The sequence below is a fragment of the Cydia pomonella genome, chromosome 4 (genome assembly GCF_033807575.1).
Source record: "Cydia pomonella isolate Wapato2018A chromosome 4, ilCydPomo1, whole genome shotgun sequence".
Classification (NCBI taxonomy): Eukaryota; Metazoa; Arthropoda; class Insecta; order Lepidoptera; family Tortricidae; genus Cydia; species Cydia pomonella.
In genome coordinates, this window is record NC_084706.1 from 28,697,026 (window position 1) to 28,715,914 (window position 18,889).

Consider the following 18,889-nt stretch of genomic DNA (forward strand, 5'->3'; position numbering starts at 1 on the left):
ATTGACAAACTTCGATTTTCGCGGTTATAGCCTTTTTTCTTGTGGGTGCCGAGTGCTAGTATTACAGTATGTAGCGTGTGACAGAGACGGCACGCCTACGCGTTCGTTGGAAGTTGTTGGCACTCCAACTTTGCGCCTTCCCAATAGAACTAATCGAGGTCGACCTCCGGCTCGGTTCCTGACAGATTAAGCCGCAGGTCAATTTGTGCTGGTCGCTTGCGCGAAGACATGTTTTAGTATTGCGCTGACGCCAACAGCGCTGCACGCAGTTAGTCTGGTAGCAAGTGCCGATGGGGATAAACGTGTGCGCGTACTCGACCCCACGACCGATCGATTTGTAATAACTTTTTGTGTTTTTATAGTACGGTGTTCATTAATTAAAATAAACTGTTTTTTTTTCTAACTTCAGTGCCGTTCTTTGTTATTCCTACACCCACTATAAGTATGATTCTCTTCATTCTCTCTATGTTTGAAATGACACTGTCCTGGACCAAACTTTATTTTAAAAGCCCACCTTACTTAGTTAAGTCATAAGTTCTTTCACAAAGATTTTCACTAATAAAAAAGTTATACGTAATTAAGTCAGAGGGCCTACCGTGAACCACGTTCGACGTGTTGCCTCCCTGTCACACTTACGTACGAATTTACAAGTGCGACAGAGAGGCAACACGTCGAACGTGGTTCGCGGTAGGCCCTCAGGTGCTCCAATTATGTACGTGCTAGTTATTTACTTGTAATTTCCTTGCAACTGTTTCAGCATACCATAGGTAATAATGTATTTAAATCTAAAGCATGCTTTATACTTTTTTCTGTTGATAAATAAAGCTTATCCTTACCATCATTTTGGGAAATGTTATAAATATAAACTGGCAACATGAAGAACAACGAACTATTTCAGTTATTGATTAAACTGCTGAAGTAATACGAACATTCGATTGCCCATTAGAAGCATCAGCTGCTTCTGTCACTGTCATTATTTTGACATTGACATTCAGAGTACTCCAAAATACTTTAGAAATGCGTTGTATTCCTCGTTTTTACAAAGCAAAGTTACTTTTTAAAATTAAATAAGTTGATATTATTTAATATTTACCAATGATTTAATATTTTAATTATAACAATGGACGTGCTTATGACTTTAGTCTACCTTCTCTTCTCAATATGCGTAGTATACCCTCCTACCGAGTTCGTCACAGCTGGCTTCACGATAGCCCAGCTCTACCAGAGCTATCTCGGCTCCGAGAATGTAAACTTCGTAGGCTACCACATGAAGAGGATAACTATAACTGCTCTGATACACTCGGCGTTACCTATGGGGTATATTTTGTGTTTGTATTTCGGTGGTGAGCGGAGTGCGTGGTTATTGGCGGGGTTCGCGAGCACAGCGATACTGCCGCTGCTGATGGTGTACAAGATAGTGTGTTGGTGGGAGTGCAAGACAAAGCACCCGGCTGTGGCGCCGTTGCTCCCGTATGTGGTGGAAGGCAGCGATTGGAGGGTAGTTGCTGCCCAGGTGAATACAGAGTTCAGAGGGTAAATAAACACTGTGATATTTAAACAATAAATACAGACACTGTATAATGAAGTTGTAGCTCCCTTTTCCTATTAATACAGTGAAGTAAGATCAACTGAAGTTTAACATGTATGTAGGGCATTTATTTGTGTGATGAGATGAGATATTTGTTCCTGAGACATGAGTGTTTTCTATGTATTTAAGTTTTATATATTATATATATTGTTGTCTGAGTACCCACAACACAAGCCTTCTTGAGCTTACCGTGGGACTTAGTCAATTTGTGTAAGAATGTGTAATTTTAATATTTTTTATTGGCTAATTAACAACATCTATTTTCATTTAGATAGTAAGAGAGTTGAAATGATCAAATACATATATGTATTAATTTTTAATGAATAACAAAAGCTCTCTGATAAATCAAAGACATAAAATATTAACTGGGCATAGTCTCATTAGGATGTCTGCTCATATAATAACAGACACTGATGTTCTGTTATTCTGATGCATCTCCTTTGGTTAAAGATCAACTTTAAACTGCACTCTATAAAGATAGTATGAATTTCTAAAATGATAATAGATAAAAGTGGTACACAAAAATATGTTTTATGTGAACAATTTGTATTACAGCGTGGATAAGGTGTCTCTCCCACTGACAGCGACCAGTAAGCTGGTGGCGACAGAGACATGGCTTATTAAAGTGACCTCCTACAACTTGTTCATCATCAAACAGAGTGACTGCGGTCTTGTCGCTACTGATGTAAGTTACTGTTACATTGTTTCAGATATACTTTTTTTTAAGTATACATGGTAGATATAAAAATAATAAATTTATTCTATTGTATTCTAATTTTAAGTAGATAACCTATACTCTCTTCTGCATGGGATATCTTTACCTTGACTTAAGATCTCATTGAAAATTCATATAATCTCAGGACTTGGAAAGTATTAAATTCTGTGATGAATGGTATAAAGTTAAACTAGCAACTGCAAGGTTTTGTAATTTATAGCTATAAAGGTATTTAAATCATATTGATATGTTCAAATTGGTTTCTAAATAAAAAATTAAATAAAGCGGCCAAGTGCGAGTCGGACTCGCGCATGAAGGGTTCCGTACAATTTAAGACGTATTAAAAAAAATCTTCTTATTAGATCTTGTTCAACATTTTCCCACTTTGGACACACATTTTACCACTTTGGAAGTGTCTCTCGCGCAAACTATTCAAGTATTCAGTTTAGAAAAAAATGATATTATGAACCTAAATATCATTTTTGAAGACCTATACATAGATACCCCACACGTATATGTTTAATGAAAAAAATTTTTTTTTAAATTTTATGACGTATTAAAAAAAAACTACTTACTAGATCTCGTTCAAACCAATTTTCGGTGGAAGTTTGCATGGTAATGTATATTATATATTTTTTTTTTAGATTTTTCATTCTGTTATTTTAGAAGTTACAGGGGGGGGACACACTTTTTTTCACTTTGGAAGGTTCTCTCGCGCAAACTATTCAGTTTAGAAAAAAATGATATTAGAAACCTTAATATCATTTTTGAAGACCTATCCATAGATACACCACACGTATTGGTGTGATGAAATAATTTTTTTTTTTAAATTTCATGACGTATTAAACAAACTACTTACTAGATCTCGTTCAAACCAATTTTCGGTGGAAGTTTACATGGCAATGTATATCATATATTTTTTTTAGATTTTTCATTCTGTTATTTTAGAAGTTACAGGGGGGGGGGACACACTTTTTTTCACTTTGGAAGGTTCTCTCGCGCAAACTATTTAGTTTAGAAAAAAATGATATTAGGAACCTTAATATCATTTTTGAAGACCTATCCATAGATACCCCACACGTATGGGTATGATGAAAAAAAATTTTTTATTTTTATTTCATGACGTATTAAAAAAAAACTACTTACTAGATCTCGTTCAAACCAATTTTCGGTGGAAGTTTACATGGCAATGTATATCATATATTTTTTTTAGATTTTTCATTCTGTTATTTTAGAAGTTACGGGGGGGGGGACACACATTTTACCACTTTGGAAGTGTCTCTCGCGCAAACTATTCATTTTAGAAAAAAATGATATTAGAAACCTCAATATCATTTTTGAAGACCTATCCATAGATACCCCACACGTATGGGTTTGATGAAAAAAGATTTTTTGAGTTTCAGTTCTAAGTATGGGGAACCCCCAAAATTTATTGTTTTTTTTTCTATTTTTGTGTGAAAATCTTAATGCGGTTCGTAGAATACATCCAATTACTAAGTTTAAACAGTACAGCTCTTATAGTTTCGGAAAAAAGTGGCTGTGACAGAATCGGACAGACAGACGGACATGACGAATCTATAAGGGTTCCGTTTTTTGCCATTTGGCTACGGAACCCTAAAAATCACTGGTCTAATTTTTTTTTATCTAATGTGTTATATGTCTCAGACTAATGGCATTTTTATCTAAAACCATATAAAAACAGACAAATATAATTTTAAAAAGAAATCACCACTCAATTAATTGTTAAAAGTTAATGCAATATGACACACACACACACACACACACGCACACACACACGCACGCACGCACGCATTCACGCACGCACGCACGCACGCACGAATGCACGCACGCACGCACGCACAGTCCTATCCTAAACATTAAAAATATATATGTAATAAATATATATTAAATACCTAAAAAAAAAGATTTTTTGTAATTATTTTGTTTTGTAATTTTGTAATATAATGTACCTATAAGTAATTACGGTTGTGGAAGAGCGGGACGTCTCAACCTCAACACAGGCCTTGTACGCCTAAAGAGAGGCCCCAGCAAATGTTTACCATGTCTGTAAAATAGATAATAAAGAAATTTTTTTTTTTTTTTTTTTAATTTAGGGACAATTCGTGAATTTTATTATTTCATTAATTACAATGTTTGACACACAGACAGACATCCCGGACCTCACAGCTTCAATTGAAGAAGAGACACAGTATGTGAACATACAAGTAGTGCCATCTCGAGATGACGTAGCTGCTTTCAAGTTCAGGATCACCACTCAAGCCCTGCGGGATTTGCAGCCCAGGTTGGTTGTATTGTATTGTATTGTATTGTATTGTATTGTAGTTCAGGCGATTTTCCGCAACTCGACGACTGGCGCCTATTTTGCGTGACAAGGGGGGGTGGAGGGTTGGCTACTCTTGCCAGCCCAACTCCTCGAGGAATCCTATCAAACCTTTGATGTTGAGTAGGACCTCAGGGAGGTCTCTCGGGGATCCGAGATGTTTTGCCCTGTATGGGGCCACTCCGCTGCATTCCAGCACCACGTGAGAGGCTGTTTCTTCTGTCTCCATGCATCCTCGGCATAAGGGACTGTCTGTGACACCTGTTATGAAAAGATGTTTGTTAAATAGTCCATGACCTGTTATGACACTGGTTACCATACTCAGTCGGACCTTCCCTAGTTGAAGGAGCGCCCTTGTGAGCTTTCCGTTGATGTCAGGCATGGCTTCTTTTGCCTGTCTGCATCCAGTCTGATTCAGCCAGTGTTCTGTGTGTAGTTTCCCTGTACGTGCCAGCAGCATTGAGCGTACCTTGCTAAACGGTATCGGAAGAATCGGTTCCGGACCAATCGCCCTCGCACCCGATCCTTGCCTGGCAAGCTCGTCCGCAGCATCGTTACCCCGGGATCCACTGTGTCCCTTGATCCATTGTAAAGTGATCTTATTATTATTATGACATACCTCCATTAGTCGTTCGTGGCATTCGTGTATAAGTTTGGATGTAATTATATGGCTATTTAGAGCCATTAAGACTGCTCTACTGTCGGAGAGTATGCGGATGGAGGATCCTACTACCTTCCTTGCAATGATGGCAGCCGCCGCGTTTAAGATGCCCATGCACTCAGCTTGGAATACCGAGTTATGGGCTCCTAGCGGTGTGGTGATTGACATGTTCAGGTCTTCTGAGATGGTTCCGGAGCCCGACCCGCTGTCTGTTTTGGACCCATCAGTGAAGATTCTCAGCTCCCGGAGATTGAGTCCTTCGTGGTTGTCGTCCTCATATAACTGTATTTTGTACCTTTTGTCAAAGATAGCTTGTTTGTGAATCCGATCCGTGCCCGACCTAAGCACTGGAAATTCGTCATATACCTTTTCCAGGCATGTTGTGTGGAGAGCTCCTATGCTGTTAGACCATATATTAAGGGTTCGCAACCTTACCGCTGAGAGACTGGCCTCTTGCTGTATGTGTAGGTGCAGCGGTGGAAGGTTTAACATGACCTCCATGGCTGCAGTTGGAGTGGACCTCGTGCAGCCAGTGGTGGCCGCGCATGCGAGCCTTTGGAGTCTTTGTAGCTTGTCTCGTACGTTGCCTATGTTTGTTCTTGGCCACCAAACCAGGGCACTGTAACAGAGTAGGGGGCGGATTATCGTCTTATAGAGCCAAAGGGTGATTTTCGGGTTCAGTCCCCACCTCTTACCAATCATCCTTCTGCACTGCCAAAAGACAACTCCCGCCTTGTCTATACGTTTGTTGATGTGATTGTTCCAATTGAGTTTACTGTCGATAGTTAGTCCTAAGTACTTAACTTCATCGGTCAGCTGCAGCTCGGTTTGGAAAAGTGTTGGTCTGGTAAAGTTGCCAAGCGCCCTTTTATTGGTGAACATTACCATTTCTGTTTTGGTGGGGTTAACTGATAGGTCAAATTCTCTGCACCAGCGTTCTACGATCCGGAGAGCTGACTGGGTGAGGTCGCATACTGTACTGCCCAGGTTGGTTATTACTTCATTCAGAAAACGGTGCTCACATGATGCCCTTAAAGACTTATCCTTGTGTCTATGGTAACAAAGGAGTGTTCGGATATATTATTTGGCCACTCTGGCTGTCCATTTGATGCAGATTTTGCAGCTGACTAATTTGTTTGTGCAGATTATCGCAGACGGTGCGCGTGCCGTCTCACATCTCCCTCCTGCCTTCACTGGTGGAGCGTTTCGTGGCCGTCTTCAACCAACACGTCGACCAGAACCCCGTCTACTATGTCGACGAGGTAACTAATAAAAAAATCGTGCCTGGTTTAATAGACCTTCTTCGCATTTCAACAGGGCGTAACGTTAGTATGAAACATTCAAAAGTTATATGTGTAAAAATAAGTGTAAATACGGCAATTATGGTAATAAAAAAAAATAATAAAATAAAAAGCATTTTATTCAAGTAAATATTGTGTTAGTAACACAACAATCCTCAACTTCAAATACGTGAGTGGCCCATTAGTATAGTTAACATTTAGCGTTTTTGGTGTATGACAGGAGCTGGAAGTGTGCATCGGCTGCATGCAGGCCCCGGCGGACGTGAAGCTGCGCCGGCGCTGCCGCTCGCCGCCCGCGCACCTCGTGGGCGGCCCGCCCGAGTGCCAACAATGCAACTGCAGGTGGGGCTGATACTTTACTTTTACCAACTACGCGATTAACCCCTGGAGTCCTAGGAGCTAGTACTCTAAATCTTTCCGGTGCATGCGACACTAAACTCAAAATACACCAATCCTCAATTACTACCAATATTATAACAAACTATTCTCATAACGAATGAAACTCAAATGAACTTGTTACCAAAATGAGCCGTTCTCGATTTGCACTTTCCTCAATATGGACCAATTCCAAATGGACTGAAGCTCATAAAAACCGATACACAGAAGGCTCTTTTCCCAAAATACTCTAAATTTCAATCACAGAACACCCGTTTCCCATAATGATTGATTCACAAAACGGCCTTTTCCCAAAATACACTAAATTCTTGATTGTCATATTTTAGGAAAAGAATCGATGTCATTGATATATATGAATAAATGAAACACACACGTCCGGTCACTTACATATTTATTGCGAGACTAATTGGCCTGCAGAGGGCGCACGCGAATGCACCGCGATGTGACAACTACTATTAGGTAAGTAAGTACATACATTACATCACTCTCTTCTTAAAACATTATTTGAAGTTATAATTTTATACCCTTAAATACTGCTTCCTGAACACAATACCTTCTCCTTTCCTAGTACATGGTAAGTTTACTAACTAACAAGAAAAAAAAAAGTTCAACAACGCTATTGTTATTATTCCTCAGAACACAAAACAACAGTATCTTTAGGTGCCTCCTAATTGTAAGGTAAATACCTATAGGTATAAGCAATATAAGGAGCATGCGTATTACAGAAAAACTTGACTACTATTATATAAAGCAGAGTTTGAAAACATCATCATTCATAAATGTTCCTTTATATTATTATTTAGTTACAATGGCGTTATTATAACTGGTTTATCTTATCGACTACTTATAATATTGTTTATCTGAAATAAGTTCATTAGAAATAGATAATACGCCTTTAAACTAATAGAGGTAATTCTTTTTGTTTTACAGGGATCAGGGAGTTATTCGGATGGTCAAGCATACAGATGTATTAAGAAAATTAATAGTCTTATAGTTTAGACAATGTTTACACAATTAATAGATGTACATAACTACATATGTATGTCTGGCAATTAATTTGTGTTTTTATTTATTGTGGAAAACAATATATTACCTACTAATGCATAACATAACTTATACTGGTAAAAAAAAAAACAATAAAAAGAGGAACTGGCTTACACCAGATTTCTAAAATAATATCACAACGGCACACCTCTTATCACCTAGTCTTTCACGAGCAATGCTTATATATATGTACATTTATTTTTAACAGTTTAATTAGTTAGCACAATTGATACTCAACCCTATACTAACGTTACATGGCACAATTTCCATTGTCTAAGTTAGTTAAAATTTGTATTTTGGTGGGTTCGTAAGTCTACATTGTCTGACTTGACGAGGTAACTGGGGCGGTTTAGATGGTGGGGTTGAAATTGCTGTTGGCGACAAAAAGAGGTCTTCATTGCCATCTGACTTTGGTGAGGCCTGCGGTATTCCGGACCGCGCGTCTGCCGGTCGACTCAGCCCCGGACTCGCGCCGCTCGCAGTGGACGGCCGGCCTTGGTGACTGCGCTGCGGCGTGCTTATGGCCATCGGCGTCTCAGCACGGCCAAAGATGGCATCATCAGTATGTTCCACTGGTTCGGGCTGAGGTACCTGCAAAGCTGATGAGTCACCCGGGCAGGTTAATATACTTGATCGCCGCCTTAACTGATCAACGTGCCTATGTACCTCCCTATTTAAGTTATCGCGCACGGTATAGTCCGTAGTACCCGTTTTCTGAGTAATACGACCAGGAACCCATTTTGTATCTCCCTGATATTGCCTTATCCATACGTTATCTCCTGATTGGAGAACACGGTTAGGACCCAATCGAGTGTTCGCTTGTTTCCTCTGTGCTTTACGGACCTTATCTTCACAATCTGGACGCAGTACATCTAATTGAGTACGAACCTGTCTGCCAATCATAAGCATAGCTGGACTTTCGCCTGTCGTGCAGTGTGGCGTATTACGATAGTGTAATAAAAAATTACTGATAGCTAGATTAACATTATGCTTTTGTCGCACGGCTTTCTTTATAACCCGTTTAATTATTCTAACCGCATTTTCCGCAGCCCCATTCGAAGCAGGATGATATGGAGCTGAGTGTACATGTTCAATACGGTTTTTTGTCAAAAAGGTCGCGAATTGTGTACTCGTAAACGGAGGGCCGTTATCCGAAACTATTTGTCTAGGGAAACCCCATCGAGCGTTAACTTCACACAGTTTTTCGATGGTGTTACTAGCCGAGGTGCTATTTACCGGGAATACCTCCAGCCACTTTGTTCGAGCGTCAATCATCACCAAATATGTTACTCCATAAAGTGGTCCTAAAAAGTCTAAATGAACCCGCGTCCACTGGCGCGCGGGCCAGCTCCACGGGCACGGCGCGTGGCGCGCGGGCGCCTCCGCTTCGGCGGCGCACACGCTGCACTCGCGACACGTGCGCTCCACCGCCTCGTCTATGCCCGGCCACCACACGTAGCTCCGGGCAAACGCTTTCGTCTTTACGATTCCCATATGACTCTCATGTAACACGCTTAAAACCCTATCTCGGCAACCATCCGGTATTACCACCCGATGACCCCACATGACGCATCCTAACTCTTCGTACAATTCTAGTCTACGGTTAAAGTACGGTTGTAAATTACGGATTTCTACGTCAGTCGGCCAACTGGATCGTATATACCCTAAAACTCTGCTCAAGATCGGGTCGCGCTGTGTTTCTTTTTTAACATCATGATAATCTAATAACAATTCGTTGTGTGCGAAATGTAAATACGTTTGCTCGGGCGGCGGGCCGTCTAGCGAGTCAGCATTTTTTATCGGCACGGGCAAGCGCGACAAGCCATCTGCGCCATTAGCATCGGTGCGTATGTATTCTATATTATAAGTATATGCGGATAGTTTAATCGCCCACCGTTGCAATCGGCTAGCCACCATCGCGGGAATACCCTGCTTGGATCCAAAAATACTAACTAGCGGCTTGTGATCCGTTCGTAATGTAAAATGTCTGCCATAAAGGAATTGATGTAATTTTTGTAGGCTAAACACGATTGCTAACGCCTCTTTGTCTATTTGAGAGTAATTACGTTCGGCATCATTTAAAGAACGCGAGACATAAGCCACTGGCCGTTCGCGCGCGCCGCCGGCGTCCGAGCGGTCCCCTGGTTGTGTCAGCACGCCGGAGATGCCGCGGCTGCTCGCGTCAGTGGTCAGCGTCAGCTGTTTGTTAGGATCGTAATGACTTAACACTTCCGCGCTCACTAACAGTTTCTTAATACTTTTAAATGATTTCTCGCAACGTTCATTCCAATTCCATATGGCACCTTTCCTAAGTAAATCATACAAAGGGGATAAAATCGTACTCAAATGCGGTACAAACCTAGCATAAAAATTTACTACCCCTAAAAATGACCTTAAATCTGTCACATTAAGAGGTCGAGGTATCTTAAGGATACCTTCTATCTTAGTGGGATCTACTTTAATTCCGTCTTTTGAAATTACATATCCCAAATACTGTACTTCTTCTAATAAGAAAGAACATTTACTTTTTTTTAATTTCATTCCATGACTGTGAAGTCGTTTCAAAACTTTTTCTAATGTCACTAAATGAGAATTTATGTCCGCGGAACCAATAATTATATCATCCAGAAATACTTCGACTTGAGGTAGATCTTTCAACAAGTTGGACATAATTCGCTGGAATATACCAGGGCTGGAAGACAATCCGTAAACTAGTCTATTATATCTGAATAATCCCTTATGTGTGTTGATGACAGTATACTTTTTCGATTCGTCTAACTCCACCTGATTATACGCCTGTGTCTGGTCAATTTTTGAAAATACGCGGGCACCATTTAATCTCACTAAAAGGTCATCTATCTTAGGGAGCGGGTACCTATCGATCAGTAAGGCGGGGTTCAAGGTTGCTTTGTAATCTGCACAGATTCGCAAGCCCCCATCAGCTTTACGTACCGGTACCAGCGGCGTGGCCCACTCCGACGTGTCGACCGGCTCGATGACGCCGCAGCGCAGCATCTCGTCCAGCTCCGCCTCGACGCGGTCGCGGAGCGCGTACGGCAGCGGCCGTGCGCGGCAGAACACCGGCGTAGCCCCTTCACGCACTCGGAGTGTCGCTTTTCCACCACTAAACCGCCCAAGTCCTCCACTAAATAACTCCTTATATCTGTCAAGCAAAGTACATAAATCATTGTTAAGGGACTCGTTAAAGTTAAATAAATACTCTTTATAAAACTTAGGAACCCGAATCTGTAACTCTGCTAACCATTGTCTGCCTAATAGTGGAGTAGTGCCATCCTCAATAACAAAAAGTTCTAACTTTTTCAACCGGTTTTGAAATCTAACAACTGGCCTTATGACCCCTAGGGGTCTAACACGGCGTCCATCATAAACCTTTAACACCAAAGGAAACTGTTCCAACGGTCTGTATTTAAAGTACTTATTATAAGTATCACTACCTATACACGACACAGCGCTCCCTGTGTCAATCTCCATAGAAATGACTTCATCATCTACACATAACGATAGGCTTACCGATTTATAATCGTTTAGGCAGAGATGATACAGGTCTTCTTCGACGTCAGACCCCGACGTACCCTCTTCGTCATAGTGAGTCTCGTCATCCTCTGCCTGGACATGGTGTATGGCGCGACTGGGGCGCCGCGCGCCCCTGCGGCCGCCGGAGCCCAGGCGCCGGGTGCCGCTGCCGCTGCTGCCGCTCGACCCACGAGGGCCGCCACCCGAACTACGGGCGCTGCTGCCAGTACCACCTGCCATCCTTGCCGGACACACGCGTTTTAAGTGACCTACGTTACCACATTTGTTACACTGAAAATCTTTGTAAGGACATTGGACGTCACGGTGACCTAACCTCCCGCATACTGCACAAATTACTTTGTTAACGCCATTACCGCCACGCGGCTGCCACGATGTGAGCGCATGTACCGTCTCGCCTCTCTCTGGCGCATCGCCTTTCTCGCTCACACTCGGGCGTTCTACCATTGCTGCGTCCTTCTCGGCGGCTTCCAACGAAAGTGCTAGCTGTACGGCCCTAGTATAGGTTAACTTAGTCTCAGCGAAAAGGCGTTGTCTAATTGTGTCATTCTTCAAACCACACACAAATTGATCCCGCAGATTTTCCTCTAATGTTGTGGAGAATTCGCAATGCTTGGCCAACTTTTTAAGATCTGTTAGATACTGAGCAACCGTCTCCTTATCTCCCTGTCGCCTTTGGCGCAACCGGTACCGTTCCGCCATGAAAGATGGTTTTGGTTCGATGTGTTCAGACATTATCTTAATTACGTCCTCATAACTCATGTCTCCTGGTTTCTTGGGACTTGTCAAGTTGCTGAGGAGTTCATATGCTTCTTCTCCCATAACGGCAATCAAGGTCGGCAACTGCAACTCCTCCTTGATGTTGTTGGCTTTGAAATACATATTCACGCGCTCCACGTATGTACTCCAATTGCCCGCCGAAACCTCGAACGCTTTTATTTTCCCCACGGACATGTTTATACCACACTATTCTCGATTCTGGGTACTTAAAAGCCAATCCTCGTACGCCACTGATATATATGAATAAATGAAACACACACGTCCGGTCACTTACATATTTATTGCGAGACTAATTGGCCTGCAGAGGGCGCACGCGAATGCACCGCGATGTGACAACTACTATTAGGTAAGTAAGTACATACATTACAGTCATCATTTATTGTTTCTTGAGATTCGCCATGGCCAAGAGGAGTTCCAGCACCGAAATTATTTTTATTGAGAACTAAAACGGGCGCCCGCTCTCCTTTATGACGGGCACAGGTATAATTTTAGTCACGAGAACAAAAATTCTAATAATTGGAAATGTGCGAATCGCACTACAGGTTTGGATTGAAGCGAGAAAAAATGTAATACCCACTTAACGTGTATGTGAACGAAGATATTAATTTGTATATCTATGTCAACTTTTAGCTTAATAGCACTAACCATCACGGAGCAAAGCTGCGGACGGACAGACAGAAAGACAGACAGACGGAAATGGCGAAATTATAAGGGCTCCTAGTTGACTACGGAACCCTAAAAATAGTAAGGATAGGGAGGTTACAAAGAAAGTTTTTTGATTCAGTGTATATGTTTGGAGGAAATCGCCTTCTTCTAAAAATGTTGAGCAGTAGTAGTCGTTCGCATTGCCCTATATAGTTCCATAAGGCAATACTGACATCTTAGAAAAATACTACTATACTTACTAAAAATATGAAAAATCAAGGGAATAGTGCATTACAAGTACTTTCAACAAAAATAGTTTTTGCTGAAAATCTCTCTTCCCTAAACATAAGTGCCGTGAATTTGATACGAATTAAAGAGCCCGGAAGCTTTTTTTTATATTTCACTCAATTTATCGATACTATTTTGCAGCAAATTGTAATAAATGTATTAGTATGTATACATATTTCATATGGAACCCTAAAAAGCAACGTACCCGTATAAAGTATGACAATTTGGTGTATTTTGGGAACATGACGTTTTGTGAATCAATCATTATGAAAATCGGGTGTTCTGATACTTTCCCGTATTTCAAATTTAGGGTATTTTGGGAAAAGAGCCTTTTGTGTACCGGTTTTTATGAGCTTCAGTCCATTTGGAATTGGCCCATATTGAAGAAAGTGCAAATCGAGAACGGTTCATTTCGGTAACAAGTTCATTTGAGTTTCATTCGTTATGAGAATGGTTTGTTATAATATTGGTAGTAATTGAGGAGTGGTGTATTTTGAGTTTAGTGTCGCATGCACCGGAAAGCGTGGCGTCTGTACTCAATAAGTAGTAAAACAGCTTTTGAAATCACGAATATTCATCACTTACAAACTTCATTTAACATTTGAAATATCGTCGCTTGAAAGAAATAGAAATACATTTATTGTAAAAACCTTCTACATACAGCGCCACACATATGGGTTTGATGAAAAAAATTTTTTTTTTTAATTTTTTATGACGTATTAAAAAAAACTACTTACTAGATCTCGTTCAAACCAATTTTCGGTGGAAGTTTGCATGGGAATGTATATCATATATTTTTTTTAGATTTTTCATTCTGTTATTTTAAGAGTTACAGGGGGGGGGGACACATTTTTTCACTTTGGAAGTGTCTCTCGCGCAAACTATTCAGTTTAGAAAAAAAATGATATTAGAAACCTAAATATCATTTTTGAAGACCTATCCAATACCCCACACGTATGGGTTTGATGAAAAAAGATTTTTTGTAAGTATGGGGAACCCCCAAAATTTATTGTTTTTTTTTTCTATTTTTGTGTAAACATCTTAATGCGGTTCATAGAATACATCTACTTACCAAGTTTGAACAGTATAGCTCTTATAGTTTCGGAAAAAAGTGGCAATGACATAATCGGACAGACAGACGGACATGACGAATCTATAAGGGTTCCGTTTTTTGCCATTTGGCTACGGAACCCTAAAAATGGTAATTTGTTAATTTCTTCGAAACCGCTACACCGGTTGTTATGATACTTTGTACACTGGTTCTAAATACCCTAAAGCATATGTATATTTCGGCTTTGTCCAATGGCTAGGGACACACTGTATACAAAGGTCGTGCATAAATATCGATAGGAGGTGTAAAATATTTATATTTATATAAGCAGGTAAGTATATGTCTTGTATGCATTTTTCTTATTTTTAGAAACTTGATGCTATTATAAAAGTTTACAGCTACACATACGATAGTTACAGTGCTAAAAATATTAAAATTAAAACTACACCTATTTATTAGCCGATGAAGAGGAGGAGGCCACGCCAAAAACATGTGTAATGTCCTTCTCCGATTTAATAAGAAAAAATAAAAAATAAGAACAGCTTTACTTTGGACGTTGTCCGATCTCCTGGCATAGATACGTCCATCCCTTGTCCAGACGTACTTCCAATGTGCAGCATTTGCAGCCTGGCGATTCTGCCAGAAGATGCTCTGGTTCATTTTTGTAAGTCGCTCGTTAATGTATAGTTTAGTAGGTCTATGATCAGGTGGACCGACGTTCCGGGAGTCCAGCCCGCGCCGCGTAGCCGGCATTTCTTAGTAGTTCGTCTCTGAGCACCCAACGAGTAAGTCGCACGACGAGCGGCCGCGGGCGCGGACTCGTGCTACTGTTGTTAATTAGGTCATGATTTGCACTGGCTGACGCGCCCTCACTATTTGACGCCCTGTTATCCTGGCGGGATCTTCCACCCTCAGTGTTGTTCGCTCGAGTCTGGCCAACGCGGTTGGCATTAACTATGTCTCACCCGTCAATGTTCAGTCCTAGTTTAAGTGCAATAGTTTGTACTATATGTATAGTGGACTCAGATTTATGTTCCTTGTTCCTATTTCTACATCATTGAGGAGTAATGCTTGGTCCCTCTCGTTGATCTCTAACTTCATTTGGACAACAATCTCGTGAAGTTCTGAGGTTGCTGGTATATTATTTTTGCAATTTTTTAGGGCAAGCAGTTCAGTGTTTAAGCGCGAAATTTCCGACGACAGTTCGTGCACCTTTTTATCCAATGATGAGAGGTTTGCCTTAAAGCACGATATTTGTTTATCCAAAAAATCCGTGGTGGCTGTAAATTCTTGTTTTATTTTGTCGATAGCTATGTTGAAAGTTGTGCCTCTTGGCTATATTTCCCTAGGAATTTGACATTTACGGTGACCCTACTGCACTCTGTAACTTAAAAGTGTGCAGAGAAGTTCTGGACGGATTGTTACGTGTTATTGTATCCCCAGAGTCCTGTGGTGCAGCTCGTGCATGGCGCGCTGGTGGGCGGCCCGCGCCTCCGCCGCCGGCGCGCCGCCCGACACCTGGCTCTCCTCTAGAGGGAGCTGCCCCGTCTGCCGGTCCACCTGCTGTCTCCTGGACGTGTGCCCTGCACGCAGGTACGCCAGTGCACGCGCCGCACTTATTTCCTCAATCTGCGTTACAATCTAAGTAAACTCTTGTACAAAAATACATATTAAAAGTAACAGACAATTAGGAAAAGCAAAGAAAAGAAGTACCAAGGTGAACTCATCCCTTTGAGGGATCTCTTCCAGTTAAACTTTCGAGTAGATGAGAATACATACATTTAAATCTCACGAGAAGTCACATCGATTGACGTCTTCTTAAAAATTTCGTAGCTAATAGCCGAGGCACGTCTACACTGGCCGTTTTGTGCGCGAAGAAATTGCCTCGCGTGTATGCTCGCTCTGTGTGGACAGGCCTAATTATTACGCAACCTGTGACGTTATAAATACAAATTTGTTGGATCTCGTATGTCAGTTTTGATACTTTTATTTAATTTCATAACTGCTATGAAACAATGCATTTTTCTATAGAAAATTTGCCTAAATCTTTCTTTAGAAAAATAAACTTTCATACGTTTTTTTTTACTTGAAGTTATTGTATTATAGTGTAAATATTCACTTACACATTGTTTGCAGCAGGGCGGAGAGCTAAGCCGAGTGAATTTGTGACGACATGAAACATGACAGTCAACTTAACTAAGTTATGCAATGTAAATTAAAAACACATTATTTTAATGCACAAATATAATCAACTTATATAACAATATTTTTACAATTATATATTTAATTAATTTTATAATTCCTCAGTCATATATTTTTTGGACATTCTTGTAAAACGGTAGTGTTAAAATCTACTGTACATTATTAAATGAAACGTTGACAACAAAATGACGACTGCTAAATCATTTGTCATTTGCATCGCTGTCGCTTTGCGGATTATAAAAGCTCCATATTGTATCTAAGCAAATTGTACACGTACAGTCACCAACTGAAACCTAAATTTTTTACAAACTTATTTAATTTGCAATGTTGTGCAGTCAAGTCAAGTGACAAAAATATGTGTACATGCCCTTATTGCCTATATATTAAGTAAGTGTATACATATTTCTGGCACTTAGTCCGCATCCATATTTTTAGACGTGACTGTACATTCAGGTCGGAACTTGCAAGCTAAATTAGACCCATTTCCCATTACTCAGTATTGGGGGTTACAGTATTATGGTACCATCGAGCTGATCTGATGATGGAGACAGGAGGTGGCCATAGGAACTCTGTGATAAAACAACGCAACCTAATGTGTTTGGGGTTTTTAGAATTGTCTTGATGAGCATTAGTTGGTTAGTTGCTTGTCAGCGATAGAAGCTTGTAATTGTGTAATCTTGAAATTTTTGACGAAAGATTATTTTTATTTCTAATGACTCGTAATTATTGTGCTCAATTGTACTTGTAAGATTTTTACGTATATATTTGTACGGGGCATAGGAGCAATTTATTTAAAAATGACCGTTTGTAATAGATTTGTTAGAATGGTAATCTCAATATGAACTGTCAATAAATTGAATGTATTAGTTTTTTTAAATTGTATATGCAGATGTGAATCACAATCACCGAGCCGGCTCAACACAGCCACGTGTTGTGTGGTCGGGAGGTCAGTCATGCGCTGACGCATGTCCATAAGGTTGGTTAACGTTGTAACGTGCAGATGTGCAATGATGCGGGTTCGAGTCCCACGTCGGCCAGAGTTAATCATCATTGATTTTTTCATTGCGATTGACATCTGCATATACAATTTATAGATTTATTAAAAATGGAAAAATATTAACATTTATTCGTTTTTTATATAATTTTATGCGTAATTTTATTACTCTAACAGAGATGTAGATTTCTTAAAAATAGTCCAAATTACTGAAGTAATTTGGGATAGATGAATTTATAAAAATATATAGTATAGTATTTTTTTACAGCTGACTAATGATAGTATTTGTATAATTGATATGATTACAGAGTGAAGTGTATGTAACTGTATGCCTTCTACATATGTATAGTTTGTCAATGTATACTAAGATTGTCGGTAAAGTAGTGAATGATCCTTTCCCATCGTATTTTCTCGGGGTCGGTCGTATTTGTCATGCTACTTCAGTCAACCTCGGTACATTTTGTACTGAGACTGACTGAAATAGCATAACACGTTCGTACGTTTCCGTAAAAAAGCGATAGGGAAAAAATATTCACTACATCTGTACTTTAACTGATGTTTAATAGCTAATAGTTAAAATATATGTAAATGCGTGGTGATAGGATGAAAGGAAACTGAACTGTGAACATTATTTAATTATATGTAATTGTAATAAAAGTCTCTTCCCTTTAGAAAATTGTGTACTGTCGTGTACCTACGTAACCCGCGTACCGGTGGTAATTATTTACTTGTTTACAATCAGTGTTGGCCGAACGTTAATTAGAATTGAAAGATAACCATTACAAATTGAACTATAAACCGTAACGGACGGTTACAGTATACGGTTCAATTTGTAATGGTTCATTTTCAATATTTTCAATTCTAATTAACGTTGGGCCAACACGTTTACGTATACGAGCAGACTAATCCAATTTCGGATTTTATTTATGACTTTATGAATAATTCTCTGTATTATTGTGTACTATTTTACAAATCATTATTTTAAAATATATTTTATGTAAGAAATCGTTTTACCTCGACGACTTTTTTTGCGTAATGAGTTTTCTATTGTAAGTATTTGAGTGATCGCACCGGAATAATATGATGATGATGAATGTTCTTAAAATGCCTGAAATTGTAAATACATTAATATGTTAATAAAATGCATTGTCTTTTTGGTCCACCCATACAGCAACCACATTTAATTGCCCGTTAGTACATTTTTCACTGCAATGAGGTGAAATAATGCGCTACTTGGCCAGTTTCCTCACCATATGACAGTCTTTCCATTCCATACGTGATCATTCAATATAAATTACATCAATATTGTAAAGGTTGTGTAAACCATATCA

At 39.9% G+C, this 18,889-nt stretch overlaps 2 protein-coding genes across 5 annotated transcripts; one reads left to right on the plus strand and one right to left on the minus strand.

Moving 5' to 3' along the window:
• Positions 1–975: 975 nt before the first annotated feature.
• Positions 976–18,700, plus strand: LOC133517406 (E3 ubiquitin-protein ligase TM129). Of its 2 annotated transcripts, none has more exons than XM_061850719.1 (7): positions 976–1,533; positions 2,144–2,273; positions 4,469–4,605; positions 6,450–6,567; positions 6,827–6,948; positions 15,806–15,955; positions 16,499–18,700. In XM_061850719.1, exons 1-7 carry the CDS (start codon positions 1,121–1,123, stop codon positions 16,512–16,514), a joined length of 1,086 nt encoding a protein of 361 aa, XP_061706703.1. In that variant the 5' UTR covers positions 976–1,120; the 3' UTR covers positions 16,515–18,700. The 2 variants fall into 2 exon arrangements, with proteins under 2 accessions (XP_061706703.1, XP_061706704.1); XM_061850720.1 differs by having other exon boundaries at positions 16,502–18,700.
• Positions 7,377–12,740, minus strand: LOC133517403 (uncharacterized protein K02A2.6-like). Of its 3 annotated transcripts, none has more exons than XM_061850716.1 (2): positions 10,999–12,740; positions 7,377–8,637 (listed from the first exon to the last, which is right to left on the minus strand). In XM_061850716.1, exons 1-2 carry the CDS (start codon positions 12,550–12,552, stop codon positions 8,329–8,331), a joined length of 1,863 nt encoding a protein of 620 aa, XP_061706700.1. In that variant the 5' UTR covers positions 12,553–12,740; the 3' UTR covers positions 7,377–8,328. The 3 variants fall into 3 exon arrangements, with proteins under 3 accessions (XP_061706700.1, XP_061706699.1, XP_061706701.1); XM_061850715.1 differs by having other exon boundaries at positions 7,377–11,209; positions 11,578–11,715; XM_061850717.1 differs by having other exon boundaries at positions 8,510–8,645.
• Positions 18,701–18,889: the final 189 nt, after the last annotated feature.

What these genes read in the sequence shown, in the direction of transcription:
- LOC133517406 (XM_061850719.1), top strand. Translation starts at nt 1,121, where the DNA reads ATGGACGTGCTTATGACTTTAGTCTACCTTCTCTTCTCAATATGCGTA. An exon ending in GCGGTCTTGTCGCTACTGAT is followed by an intron (nt 2,274 to 4,468) that starts GTAAGTTACTGT and finishes TTTGACACACAG; the next exon opens with ACAGACATCCCGGACCTCAC. An exon ending in TGCCAACAATGCAACTGCAG is followed by an intron (nt 6,949 to 15,805) that starts GTGGGGCTGATA and finishes TTGTATCCCCAG; the next exon opens with AGTCCTGTGGTGCAGCTCGT.
- LOC133517403 (XM_061850715.1), bottom strand. Translation starts at nt 11,061, where the DNA reads ATGCTGCGCTGCGGCGTCATCGAGCCGGTCGACACGTCGGAGTGGGCC.